At 40.2% G+C, this 13,237-nt stretch overlaps 1 protein-coding gene across 1 annotated transcript; it reads right to left on the reverse strand.

Annotated features, from left to right (window-relative positions):
* Positions 1-42: 42 nt before the first annotated feature.
* LOC126790642 (protein NRT1/ PTR FAMILY 5.10-like) lies at positions 43-12,714 on the reverse strand. Its single transcript, XM_050516965.1, is given in 4 exon segments — positions 43-857; positions 11,254-11,798; positions 12,275-12,492; positions 12,584-12,714. Coding segments are annotated over 3 exon segments (1,494 nt in total). The 5' UTR covers positions 12,410-12,492; positions 12,584-12,714; the 3' UTR covers position 43.
* Positions 12,715-13,237: the final 523 nt, after the last annotated feature.

The following is a 13,237-nucleotide window of genomic DNA, read 5'->3' on the forward strand; positions in this document are numbered from 1 at the left end:
ACAAGATTTATATTACAATTGAATAACTGCAAGAACAAGGTTTTCATATCATACCTCTCTTGTAAATGTATGCTTTTGCAAAATACACAAATATAGCCAATTCTACAACAGTGAGTCCTGCAAGTAGCCAATAGAAGTAATCAAGATGTGCACGGTTCAGATTATTAGCAAACCAGCTAGCTTGACCTACCCCACTGGTAGCTTTCTCAATGGCATATATGAGGAAGCTGCTCAGAAAGCTTCAAACACCAAATATACTGAGGTAGAGAGCAAGTCCTATACTCCTTAATTCAGTTGGCACCTGGTCGTAGAAAAATTCTTGCAAACCAACAACTGTGAAAACATCGGCTAATCCTATCAATAAGTACTGAGGAACCAACCACCAAATACTCATTGGGACTGTGGCACTTGGATTATCAACCACACCGTATTCTTCAGCAGTTTGCAGCCTTGTCATCTCAACCAGAGCTGCAACAACCATGGAAATACCACATAAGCACATCCCTGTACCAATTCTTTGTAGCATTGTGATGCCCGAGGGTTTCCTAGAATAAGCTCTAGTTATGGGTACAAAGATGCGGTCGTAAATGGGAATGCAGATGATAGTTGCAAGGCTGATAAAAGTCTGAAGGGAAGCTGCTGGTATGTCAAAACCTGGCACAATTCTTCTGTTCATGGTAGCACCTTGCTTGGTGTAGAAGGTCGAAAACTGTGCAAACACAATACCATATACCAAGCATGTAGCCCATATTGGAAAAAGACGAAGAATGCTCTTTGCTTCTTCAACCTCAAGGATGGTACACACCTTTTGGTTTCCCTTCAAATTATCTTGTGCAAGCAAGGCTTTGTTGAGGAACCTGCCAGATTAGAGATTTCATATTATTAATATGGAATTTGAATTTCATAAACAATTTGTCAAGCATGAAAGAATCTAAACAGTTGCAGGATGACTTTGACTCGTTCAGCTAATAATATGTATTGCTTATTAATAGCAGATCAAGGTTGTGTCATTTGTGCAACTCAACTTTTGGCAACACTGACTGCAAGTCACCGTTCTGTTGCTGACACTGTCCATATAGTAGCCAGTGCAATAATAGTAATAGTACAACCTCAACCCAAAAAGTATACAATGACTGCACTGTTCCGGAAGAATTACTATTCTACCCTTATGTGTGTCTTAGCCTAATAGGTTTCATGTTAGGAGATAGATTAGCATCTCCGTAATAGATTAGGACTCTGAATCCTACAGGATTGTGGTTTGGTAATGCCTATATATAGGCCCCCATATCAATCAATAATACACAATTATTTCATCCTGAAACACGTTATCAGCACGTTGCCCTAAAACCCTGAACTTTTAGAGCCCTAGAAATTTTTTCTCTTCTCCACCGCTGGCCGTTGTCGTCTCCGGCCTCCGGCATCTCCTCGTCGGCGCTCCTCATCGGCGCAGCCCCTACTTGCCGTTGTTGCAGCCCCCCCCCCCCCCCCCCCCCGCTGCTACCCCCGCAGCCCCGCAGCCCTGCACGCAGCCCCCGCATCGCAGCCCCTGCAGGCCCTGCTCGCTGCCCCTGCACACACACACGCAGCCCTACACGCTGCCCCTGCATCACCCCTGCAGCCCCCGCATCGCAGCCGCACGCAGCCCCTGCAGCCCCGCTCGCGACCCCTGCAGCCCCGCTCGAGACCCCTGCTGCCCTGTAATAACCCAAATTTTCAATACCATTTCTTTTAATTTATCAGAAATTAAGGGAATGGTAATTTGATTTAATTCACATTTTACGCCTTTTATTTTATCGTTCGAAGTAGAAATTGGTTTCGAGAGCCAAATGTGTGTTATTCGATTAAGTTTAATTGACCTAAGAGTTGACTTTTAATCCGTCACTCTTTTAAGGAAACTTCCTCCACGAAAGTCGTAGAATCCGTTAATACGAATTCGTAGACGCGCAACACGCTTTAATCGGATGTCGTATGTAGAAGTTGTTAGTAACAGAAGTTTGGTTTCTGATTTTGGAAATAGTATAAAAGGAAGGAGAGGAGATTAGAAATCAGAAAATCAGTTTTTTTTTTCCAAAAATCAGCTCGGTTACTGTTCACCGGAGCTCGGGTACTGTTCACCCGACCAAAAAATCTTCTCCGGCCGATTTGTCCACCATCTGACGTCGCCTCGTGTCGTGCCACCTATCAAACTGACGGGCTACACGATCTCCATCTTTTGGGCTACGCCTTGCACTCCGGCGACAACCACACACGGTGCAGTAATCGCCGGAAGTTGCTGCTGTGTCGACGCCGCCTCCTCCGGCCACCATAACTCGAGATTCTTGGGGGGTTTTTCTTGTCTCAGTCCCAACAACATTCCCACAAAAGGAATCGAGCCAAATCGAAGTGTAAGTACCCGAATCAAGAATTTCAATTTCTAGGGTTTGTGAATAGTTCCGAATTTATGTTCTTCGTTGTTTGGACTGTTTAGGCTTGGATTTAGACTTGGTGTCAACTAGAAAGTTGTTGGAAATGTTGTTTAGGTTGTGATCGTGAAATTTGGTGATGATTGGTGGCGGTCGGTGAACAGTGACGCCGCATGAATAGTATTGTGAATAGTGTTCTGCAACCTTGAATGTGAACAGTGTTTTGGTAAAACAGTAACAATGAACACTGCCATGACAAACAGTAACTGCGAACAGTGTTTTGGTAAAAAAGTAACTGTGAACAGTGTTTTAGTAAAAACTGTGATTAGTAAATCATGAACATTGTTCTGGGAACAATGTTTTATGAACAACATTTAGTTGTACTGGAATCGTCACCTGGTATTTTAAGTATCATTTTCTAAGCATTTATCATGCTATTAGGTGACTGACGAAACAAATGAAGAAATTACTTTCAGTGTCGTGGAAGTTGCACGCAGGAAGGAAGGTGAGTAACATCTCACATATTTACGAATCTACCCTTGCGGTGAATTCAAGATTTTTGCCAGAGTTTTAAATATTGAAATACGACATGTATATGATATAGTTGAATATATATATTTGTATAAATGGTAAATAAGTACTTATATATATAGTTTGCTATATTATATACTGTTATGAATTCATTGTGAATAGGTCATTTCGATGACGAGAATTATATTGAGAATGTGATTTAAATTGTACAATATGAGGTGTGATTATTGTACGTGGTTTTAACATGGTGTTTGTTAAAATGCTGATTTGTCTTCGGACTTGATTTTTGTACAATATGATGTGAGATTATTGTACGTGATTTTAACATGGAGATTATTAAAATGTTTATTTGTCTTCGGACTTGATTTTTGTACAATATGATGTGAGATTATTGTACGTGGTTTTAACATGGAGATTGTTAAAATGTTGATTTGTCTTCGGACTTGATTTTTGTACAATATGATGTGAGATTATTGTACGTGATTTTAACATGGAGTTTGTTAAAACGTTTTGTCTTCGGACGAGTTTTGTCTTCGAATGAATTTTTGTCTTCGGACGTGTTTATGAAATAAGACATGTATATGATATAGTGGATTATATATATATTGTATAAATGGTAAATAGGTACATATATATATATATAGTTTGCTATATAATATACTGTTATGATTTTTATCGTGATTATGTCATTTTAATGATGAGATTTATATATCGAACATGTGATTTTGATTTGTACAATATGAGGTGTGATTATTGTACGTGATTTTGATTTGTACAATATGAGGTGTGATTATTGTACGTGATTTTGATTTGTACAATATGAGGTGTGATTATTGTACGTGAATTTAACATGGAGATTGTTAAAATGTTGATTTGTCTTCGGACTTGATTTTTGGTACAATATGAGGTGTGATTATTGTACGTGATTGACATGTCGGAACCTAGCCTTTGGCCGGGCGAAAGTTACGATACAGTTAGAGCTCTAGTCTGTCTGCCGGAGTACTGCATGTGAGGTAACAGGTGGTTATGTGCTCATGAGTACTCATATTTTTGGATGTTGGGTAGCGGGTGGTTGCCCAATATCGGCGGTGTACTACGAGAGGGGTAACAGATCTGTACCAGCGTTCTTTAGTACTCGTATTGTAAATGCATTTGGGTAACTAGAAGGGTTGTTTAATTTCTCATGAGCGCTTCGTTTCATATTTTTTTGGGACAACCAGATGGGCCGTCCATTGACTCATGAGTGCATTTATATTTGTTTGATTTGTGGATTTTCGTATATATTGTTATGCGAGTTATATTTTCATTTTACTCATACGAGCTGTAAAGCTTACGGGGTTTGTGTTTACAATCCCGGTGCACCAATTCGATGGTGTAGTAGATAACTCCGCAGGTGTAGATTAACAGGAATTGACGGACCGCTCAAAGGACTTGAAGTTATTTATCTCCAACTTGTGTGAGGATTTGGTGTGACTATCTTGTGAGGTTGTTGTGAGGATTATACATTTCCATTTGTTATAATGTTGAATTATAATTTGGTTTGTAATAATCGGTTTGACTGAGTTGTATTTTGAACTCAGAGATGATCCGCTGTGGCAGTTTAAATGATTTCGATTTCATTGAGATTGTTTGGTGTTTAACGACTTTGAAATTTTGAGTTTTTATACTCGCAATTTTGGGGTCGTTACATGCCCTACAGCCCCTGCGACCCCCCTGCTGCCCCTGCACGCAGTCCCGAAGGGTCTCTTCCGCATTCGCTCCGCAAAATTATCTTTTTGCCCCGCAAGATCCCGCATCAGAGGATTTAAAATTGCTCCTCCCGCATATCTACGCAAGAAACGCGAACTGCATAAGCAAACTCTTCGCTCAAGAGAAGCTACTCCCGTCTTCTCTACCCTTTTGGGCCTATGGCCTGACGAGCCTGATAACCTTTTGGGCCTTTAAACTATTTCCCTTTTTTTTCCTTTTTCTGTTCCTATTGCTTATTAAATCGTTTATTTGCACGTTTTCGTTTTCTAACTATGTTTCACGTGCTTGCTTAGGAAAAGTGATCACTCGTCGTACTATGGTGATGACATTCATGCCGAGATGGACGATACTTTTGCCATCTACATACGATTTCGATCGTATCCTCCCAAGATTTTTAGGTCATCGGACGAAGATCGAAAAGGAATTCATCAAGCAACTTCATGCATGATGATCGATTTGCAGAGCAATTTACTTATATGCGGTCTATTTGGCAGACCAACAAGTATGTTTTTCTTAAAGTTGTTGCTTTTGAACATATATATATAAATTATCGGGCGCTATTAGCCTTTTTCATGTCTTCTTTTCCGGCCTTTCTTATAACGCCGATGAGACCAAAGAGGGATATGATTCCCCTCTTGGTCGACGTTTTTCGTGTGACGGTCCTGGGGGAGTCACGTTATTATTTAGAAAAGAAGATATCGATTTCGTGTGGTCGCCTGAGTGCACCGCTGTTTTGGGTGCGATCATGAGAATCGCCGATATGCATCGATTATTTTGTGACCATATACATCACAACCCTTCTAATTCCGGTTACATACTTGAATAGTTTTGATTATTCGAAACCTATACAACCCTCGTTTCTTATGGATGCGTTGCCATCGCGACTGTTATTTGAATGTTTGAGTTTTCTTAAACTCATGTCTATAAACAATAATCCCAAGGTCACACAACCCTCGTTTCTTATGGATGCGTTGCCATCGCGACTGTTATTTGAATGTTTGAGTTTTCTTAAACTCATGTCTATAAACAATAATCCCAAGGTCTACGTACTCATTTATTTGAGTTGATTCATTACTCTGATGCAGCACTATTTGCTGACAAAAGATCCCAAAAATAACAAATTCTATGGGACACACTTAAAGTGATTTAATGAACGTCTATGACGTTGTATTATCAGAGTTGACCTTGATGCATACTCCACATCAAAGAAACGCATGCCATTCTTGGCACCTGTATCTATTTCTTGAGGGAATTTTGGAGATGGAAACGTAACATTCTTCCATTCTCAAATAAGCACATTTTTTAGCCTCAGGCTAAGGCTCCGCCCAATCCAACATGCAAGATTTTGTTGCTACAGACTTTTGATTAGTCAATCTATTTTGACTATGTCTTCTGCTTACTATTTTTCAAGTATGACGTTGGCACTGCCATGATTATTGCTCGACTTTAGCTTAAGTCGTCTATTGGAATTGGAAGCTTGTTTGTGTTGTATTAAATATTGGCCTATTCTATAAAATTTCTCGTATTTCTTGTTTACAAGATGGACTCGTGAGAATTTTATTTGCCTTGGCTTAGCATGCATGGTCAACGTTTGCAACTCACGTGATTTTTAAATTGGCCGTTTTTGGGTTACATGGGACCCCAATAGCACTACATTGTGATTTTAGACCTTGAAATTTGGAAAACGGACCTCGGAACGTCAAAATTGACGTCGTTTTTCCCAGTTACTGTTCCGGCGTTTCTGGAACGTTTTTCGGCGTTTTATCGGCGTATTCGCCGCCTTCCGGCCATTTTCCGGCGTTTCCGGCACCGCCATCCGGTTCCGGACGGCGTTCCCTGTCGGACCTGAAGTTACGGCCTCCATACCGGCCAGGTCCGGCCACCGCCGGCCGGATTTCTGGCAATCGGTGCCGCCGGCTTCCGACGAGTTTTTCTGACGTTTGTTTTCGTCGTTTCTCGTCATTTTCCGGCATATCTCAGCAGTTCTTGCTGCCATGTTTTCCTAGTCCAAAATTCACCCGGTTTTGAGTTAATTTGACATGGTTTTCCGGTTAATTTTCCGGTTTTCTCCAAGTCGTTTCATAGCTCAAATGATTTTATTATTATTGGTGACCACCCGCACCAATTGGATGGTTTTTACCACCCAAATTGTTTGGTATTCAACTGCTCCAATACCATGTTTTTCCAAATCTTGAGTTGAAGAATGTAGTTCTATTGCCATGTAATACATTCGATGGGATTGCCATTTGTTTCAATCCCCCTCTCTTACAATATCCTACGGCGTATTGTGTAAAGAAGTTCACCGCGTCGTTGACTCTCTTAATCATCATTTTAAGAATGTCTCGCCGTGAAATCGAGTGTCTTGCTAATTGCGTAACCACCCACACTGTCCTACGGCGCAGGTAGTTGTTTTACGGATCTCGTGCGGAGATTGTGTTCTATATCTTCGTGCCTTGCTAAGTTTTAAAGGCCAAACATGCCAATGATGGATTTTCATCTTGATATTTGTGTTAAGAATGGAGAGGAATAAATCTGTCAGATTTCATTGACAGTATCTTTTTCAAGCTTCGACAATAGCTTTGTTAGCCTGCAGACATAGTTTTGCTTGCCTGCAGCAGTAGCTTTATGTAACTCAAGATTCTTTGAATCATGGGTTCGGTTTTACTGTCTTCTCGGTTTTGACATGATCGTTTTTTTTTTGTCATTTTGAACAAGATATGATGATTCGAGTTCACGAAGCGATTGGAGGACCACCTCACCCATGCTCCACACGGTGAGGCCGAGCCTGCCTATTTAGGCGGCTCCATGGCATTAAGGCCGTCGGTGGCGGCATCCCCTCCTTCACAGGAGCTTGTGATGCTTCCCGTGTTTTCTAATGCCTCCATGGTAATCGCTGATGCCCATCGCTCATTTTGCAAAGCTTGTTCTTTTACTAGATTTCAAAGAAGTCCTTATTTGCTAAGACTCCAACCGAGAACATTTCATTCTTACGAAGTATTTAAGGTGACATTAGTGGACCCTATCCAACCGAATGCAGACATTTTTTGGTATTTTTATGGTATAGGTTAAGAGCATCGACGCGTTGGTCACACGTCGCTTTGCTTTCCACAAGAAACGCTACATTCGCTAAAGTTTTTAGCTATGATCATCATACTAAGGGCTCACCACCCTTCCCATCCTCTCAAATCTATTTGATTGGATATCGTTGGAGAGTTCACCTCCACGACTTTGATGATTTCGTTTTGCTTATCTACTGGGATCGTCGTTAAACATATTATTCCTCATGTTCATTCATTGCACGATCTAGCAGAGCTCGGACTTGGTTATGGGTACTAACCTGCCAATTTTTGCATGGGGATATGTAATGATGTTGTATGTAGTGACACTTATTCGTTTCAGACCCACAACTTGCCAAGAGTTTAGTGCGTACCAGATGGTCACTGGATACGGTCCCAACGTTCTTTTCCTTAAACGCCTATTTGGTTAAAGTTGTTTATGTGCCTCTATTGTAGTTATCTCAATGGGTCTACTTGAACTACTTGAAACGATTAAGTATTCTGGTTGGTTATGATTTATGAATCACCAACACTTGTCCGCTATTTTCAATCTACAACCGTTGATCTCTATCCTGCGATATTAGCAAACAGTCACTTTGATGAGACATACTTCCCGTCGTTAGGGGGAGATATGGAATGCTCCCATTCCGGTTTTAATGCTAGGAATTGACGTGGTGTGGCACTATGTCTCATTAAGATCCCGCACTACTCAAAGTGAGCAAATGTGCAACGCATTATCTACCTCCAGAAAGTCAAAGATTCGATGCTCAATAACTTTACCGATATTGCGAAAGTGACGAGATCGCACATAAATGCTGTGATGTGCCGGTAAGGTTGGAAGTCTCAGAATATGAGAGAATTTCATATGACCTGGTCCTAGCACCATTGGCACCATCCCTGACAGTGGGAAGGAAGCCGGCGATGGCACTATCGTACGCTGTGGTGTTGTCAGCGCCCGTGGTATTGCACCACAAAACAAGGGCGGAAAACGCAAAGATGGACTAGTAAGGGTCATAGCTTCGGTCTTGGCTCCTGCTTAGATGAAGGGGAGACCATTATTCTCTGGAATCAAAACCAGAAAGAAGCGAAGTGCGTAGGCACAAGTATTTCGCCCATCATCAAGAGATATTCTCTAAACATGTGTATCAACTAAGTTTCTGTGGGACGCTACAAACTCATTTTGTTGATGTTAGAGAAGAATAGAAATCTCACAAATTGATCGTATACAGCGCGCGTGTGTGTTTAATGGATTGATCTCCCATGATTGATGATATATTCGCTTATGCTCTTATTCCATTGTAAAGCATCAACGATGAGCAACTTGACCAAAGTGGAAAGAATCAATACAGGCTGAACCAGACTTGTTATGTTGGTCGTTGTTCGTAAGTGTAATGAGAAAGATGAAGTCATGCGATATATGCAGGACTTATGGTGCAAAGATTGTCTCATTATCCTAGTATTGACTACGATGAGTTATATTCTCTCGTTATGGACATAATTGCTTTCCGCTACTTGATCAGTAGTAGTGTCCATGAAAACTGATTTGCAGCATATGATAGTGGTCATAGAATATCTGTAAAGGAATCTTGACGCAAATATGAGAGTGCATGAGGGGCTTTAAATGGCTTCAGACCACGGAGAGCTTATGTAATCAGATTGTGACGTTCGAGAGAACGTAGTACAATCAGTTGCAAGAACTCATACCCATATGTGTTCATATGAAGCTAATTCTTGATTCTCTATTCCGTCCAAGTATAGATGATGAAGAGATTCAATGAGCTATACATTCATACCCATATGTGTTCATATGAAGCTAATTCTTGATTCTCTATTCCGTCTAAGTATAGATGATGAAGAGATTCAATGAGCTATACATTCATACATGTTAGTGTTGTTGGGACACTATTGCTTTCATTATGACGTGATTAACTATGCGCCTATGCATTGTCATTGGACTTGCATTGCTTCTTTGACATGGGTTTAGTTCTACACTTAGTGAACCAACACAAATCCTATCCACACCAACGCCGCCAGCAGCTCCAGCAACATCAACGTACGCCTTGGTGTAGCAGTCGACACTGGTAGCGTAGAGGATGCGTATGGTTCCGTCTTGAACCAAAATCAGTCCTTCATTGTTCCATTCCCCCATTCTTTTTGCGAAAGACACATTAAATGTGACAAATCAGAATCTGTCCAGTTTCGTAAGTCAACTTCAACGAGACCTACAGGACAGCTCGCTTGATGAAATATGGTGAAATTGGTACCGTTGGAAAGGTCTATGTGTCTACTTTCTAGGGACATCAACCTTTTGTTCATAGCTATCATATTGAGAGAGTTATGGCCGTTTTAGCAAAGTAGGACAGTTCTGTCCGGAAATTTGCAAGTCAGTCAACTTCGACAGAGCATTGTGAACTGCTACGATCGGATGAGGTTGTGAACCTTATGTCACTGGAAAGCCACGGGTGTCTACTTTTCAGAACATTTTACGGTTCCCTGATACCTATTTTGACGAAGAAGTTATGGCGTTTAAGTGAGTGAAGGTCATTCTACCTGAGAATCTGATTTTCATTGCAAACTCTTGTTTTGAGTTGTTATGCAATCTTGTTTCCTAAGATCTAAGTTTGGCTAAGTATAGCATGTATGATCTAAGGATGTGTGGCTAGATTAATGATTAATCATTACCCCAAGACTACGTTTGAGAAACATGTAATGAACGTTGTGTACGTTGTTCTTTGTACTCCATGATTATGGCACTAATCAGGGGGAGTTGTTTCGTAGACTTCAGGTGGAGTCTAGCTCACATGATGCTATCAAATGTAGACGGTGCGTTGTACTCTTTTTCCCTTCGATCAAACTTTTGTTTTTACCCAAGTGGTTTTTATTTTGCTTGATAAGGTTTTTACCAAGGCAACGATGTGTGCACCATGCAACCTAGGCATGCGACACAAGGGGGAGTGTTCCGAGAAAATTACTATTCTACCCTTGTGTGTGTCTTAGCCTAATAGGTTTCCTGTTAGGAGATGGATTAGCATCTCCGTAATAGATTAGGACTCCGAATCCTACGGGATTGTGGTTTTGTAATGCATATATATATGCCCACATATCATTCAATAATACACAATTATTTCATCCTGAAACATGCACATAATAAATACGATGCTTTCTTATGAATTATCTCATTTCTAAACTCTCTTACATACAAAAGGGGGAATCTCAATTTAAATTCGACAGTATAACTCAGATTACCTTTATCGGACCCTTTTAATTATCTTATATAAAATTAAAAAGAATTATCTAGTCATTAAAGTCTCTTCAATCTTACATAAAATCTTCATTTATTTTCAATGTAGATTATATCTGACAAGATTCATGCATGGTATGTGGGGTATTAACAGCGTTGTATGGATGGAACTTCTTATTGAGCTTGTTGCTTAGTTCATTCTCTTCTTAAATCTAAAGTTATGGGAATCAACTCTCAACATTTATATATTTATTTTATCAGACAAATCTCTTACTTGAATTGTTCTGAACTTTGATGCGGCATAATTCCTCGAGATTCCTCTTCAGAAGCTATTGCTGAAGAACAAGTCTTCCGATTCCTTAATGACGCAACAAACACCTTACCAATTCTCACAAACAAACTTTCCTCATCCCCTTTGATGCTATACCGCTAAGTTCTGGTTCCAAGAAAGAAAATAAACAATGCGAGGACCATCACAATACATGGAATTCCAAAACCAAGACCCCAGCTGAGGTTGTCCTGAATGTAGGCTAATAACGAAAATGTACACAAGGGCCCTGCACATATACAAAAATACCACCAATTGAAGAATGAGCTTTTAGCTTTGCATTCCTCTTCATCATGTCCATCAAACTGATCAGCTCCAAAAGCCTGAACGCAAGGCTTGTGTCCACCTTGCCCGATAGCAACCAGATATATAGAGAAGAAGAATAACAACTCTTGGAGCCGAGAAGAACACCTAATGGACTCATTGGTTTTCTCACAGTCCGAAATACCAAGCGAAGGAAGCAAGGCCGAGACAGTCAACAAGCCGAGTCCCTGTTCCAATTTAGATCAAGAACAGCAACACAAGCATGGCAGCAATACGCAGAAACAAGACTAAAACGTACATCACAATCATCCCTAAAGAATACAGAATCACTCCACAGTCCATCCTAATGAAAACTGAAATGAGTGAAATCATATCAAACTATACAAGAGTTTTCATACAATGCAACTAAAAGCCAGACTCTACCTTACACCAGGTTAAAATGAATTCTATTTTCACATAAAAGGTTTCTAAAGAAAAAAAAACTTCCGAGAAATAGAATGAGGAGTCGACTCTTGCCAAAAGAACAAAACTTGAATATGTGCGAATTAAGCCCAAGTCCTATGAGCAGCTGCATTACCTTCAATACTACTCTAGATGAATGGTTTTTTACTCTAGACAGTAAATAAACTTTCTACTCACACGGTAAATATCTTGTTCGCAACTAATCGAAAGACAGAAGAGAGTCAGAGAGACATACACATACCAATATGTAAAGGAGAGAAGCAACAACAATGGTGCGGTAGCGTCCGAGGTAAGAATCAGCGACAAACGCTCCGACCAAAGGGAGCATCAACGTCGTTCCGCTCCAGACATTGACAGTTTGAGCCGCCGTGGCCATGGACTGTCCGAGAGGCCCAGTCAGATAGGAGATAAGGTTGGCCACAATCCCAATGTAGACCACCCTCTCCGCAATCTCCACACCTGAAAAGAATTCAACTTCTGTAATCAGTTTATGGATACAGAGAGGCTTGGAATAGTGATGGACTGACGGGAGTCGATGCGGGTGTGTTACCTATTATGAAGGAGGCGGAACGCCAACCGCCTGAGGTGGACCGGAGGACCGGACGGCCTTGGTAGTCGACGGCGGCCTCCACCACGTCATCGTCGTTGTCGGGGAGGAGTGGAGTTTGTGTAACGAATCGATTTTTTGGAATTAATTATTTGAATTCTTAAATTTTAGGCCAAATTTAGTCTTAATTGTCAATTTATACCCCGAACTTACATTGTAGTCAATTTACCTCCTTAACTTGGTAACAATTACCGATTTACACTCCGAACTTGCATTTGAGTCAATTTACCTCCTAAACTTGCTAAAAATTGCCGATTTGCACCCTATCCATTAAATTTAATGTTTTCAATCTAATTTTAAGTCACATGTCATGCATTTAAAGGGTAGTATTGTCATTATATATTTATTCATATTGAATAATGAAATAAATTAATAAAATTACTTAAGAGGAACACTTGCTACAATATTTGTTTCTTCGAAACATGTTATTGATTTATATATTTATTATTTTATGTGATATGGTATGTTAAAAGATATTAGAAAAAATATAAATAAATAAATACATTGAAAATTAAAAATAAATGTGTGTTCCGAGAGAATTACTATTCTACCATTGTGTGTGTCTTAGCCTTATTAGGTTTCCTGTTAGAGATAGAT

This window comes from Argentina anserina, chromosome 4, assembly GCF_933775445.1.
Source record: "Argentina anserina chromosome 4, drPotAnse1.1, whole genome shotgun sequence".
NCBI lineage: Eukaryota > Viridiplantae > Streptophyta > Magnoliopsida > Rosales > Rosaceae > Argentina > Argentina anserina.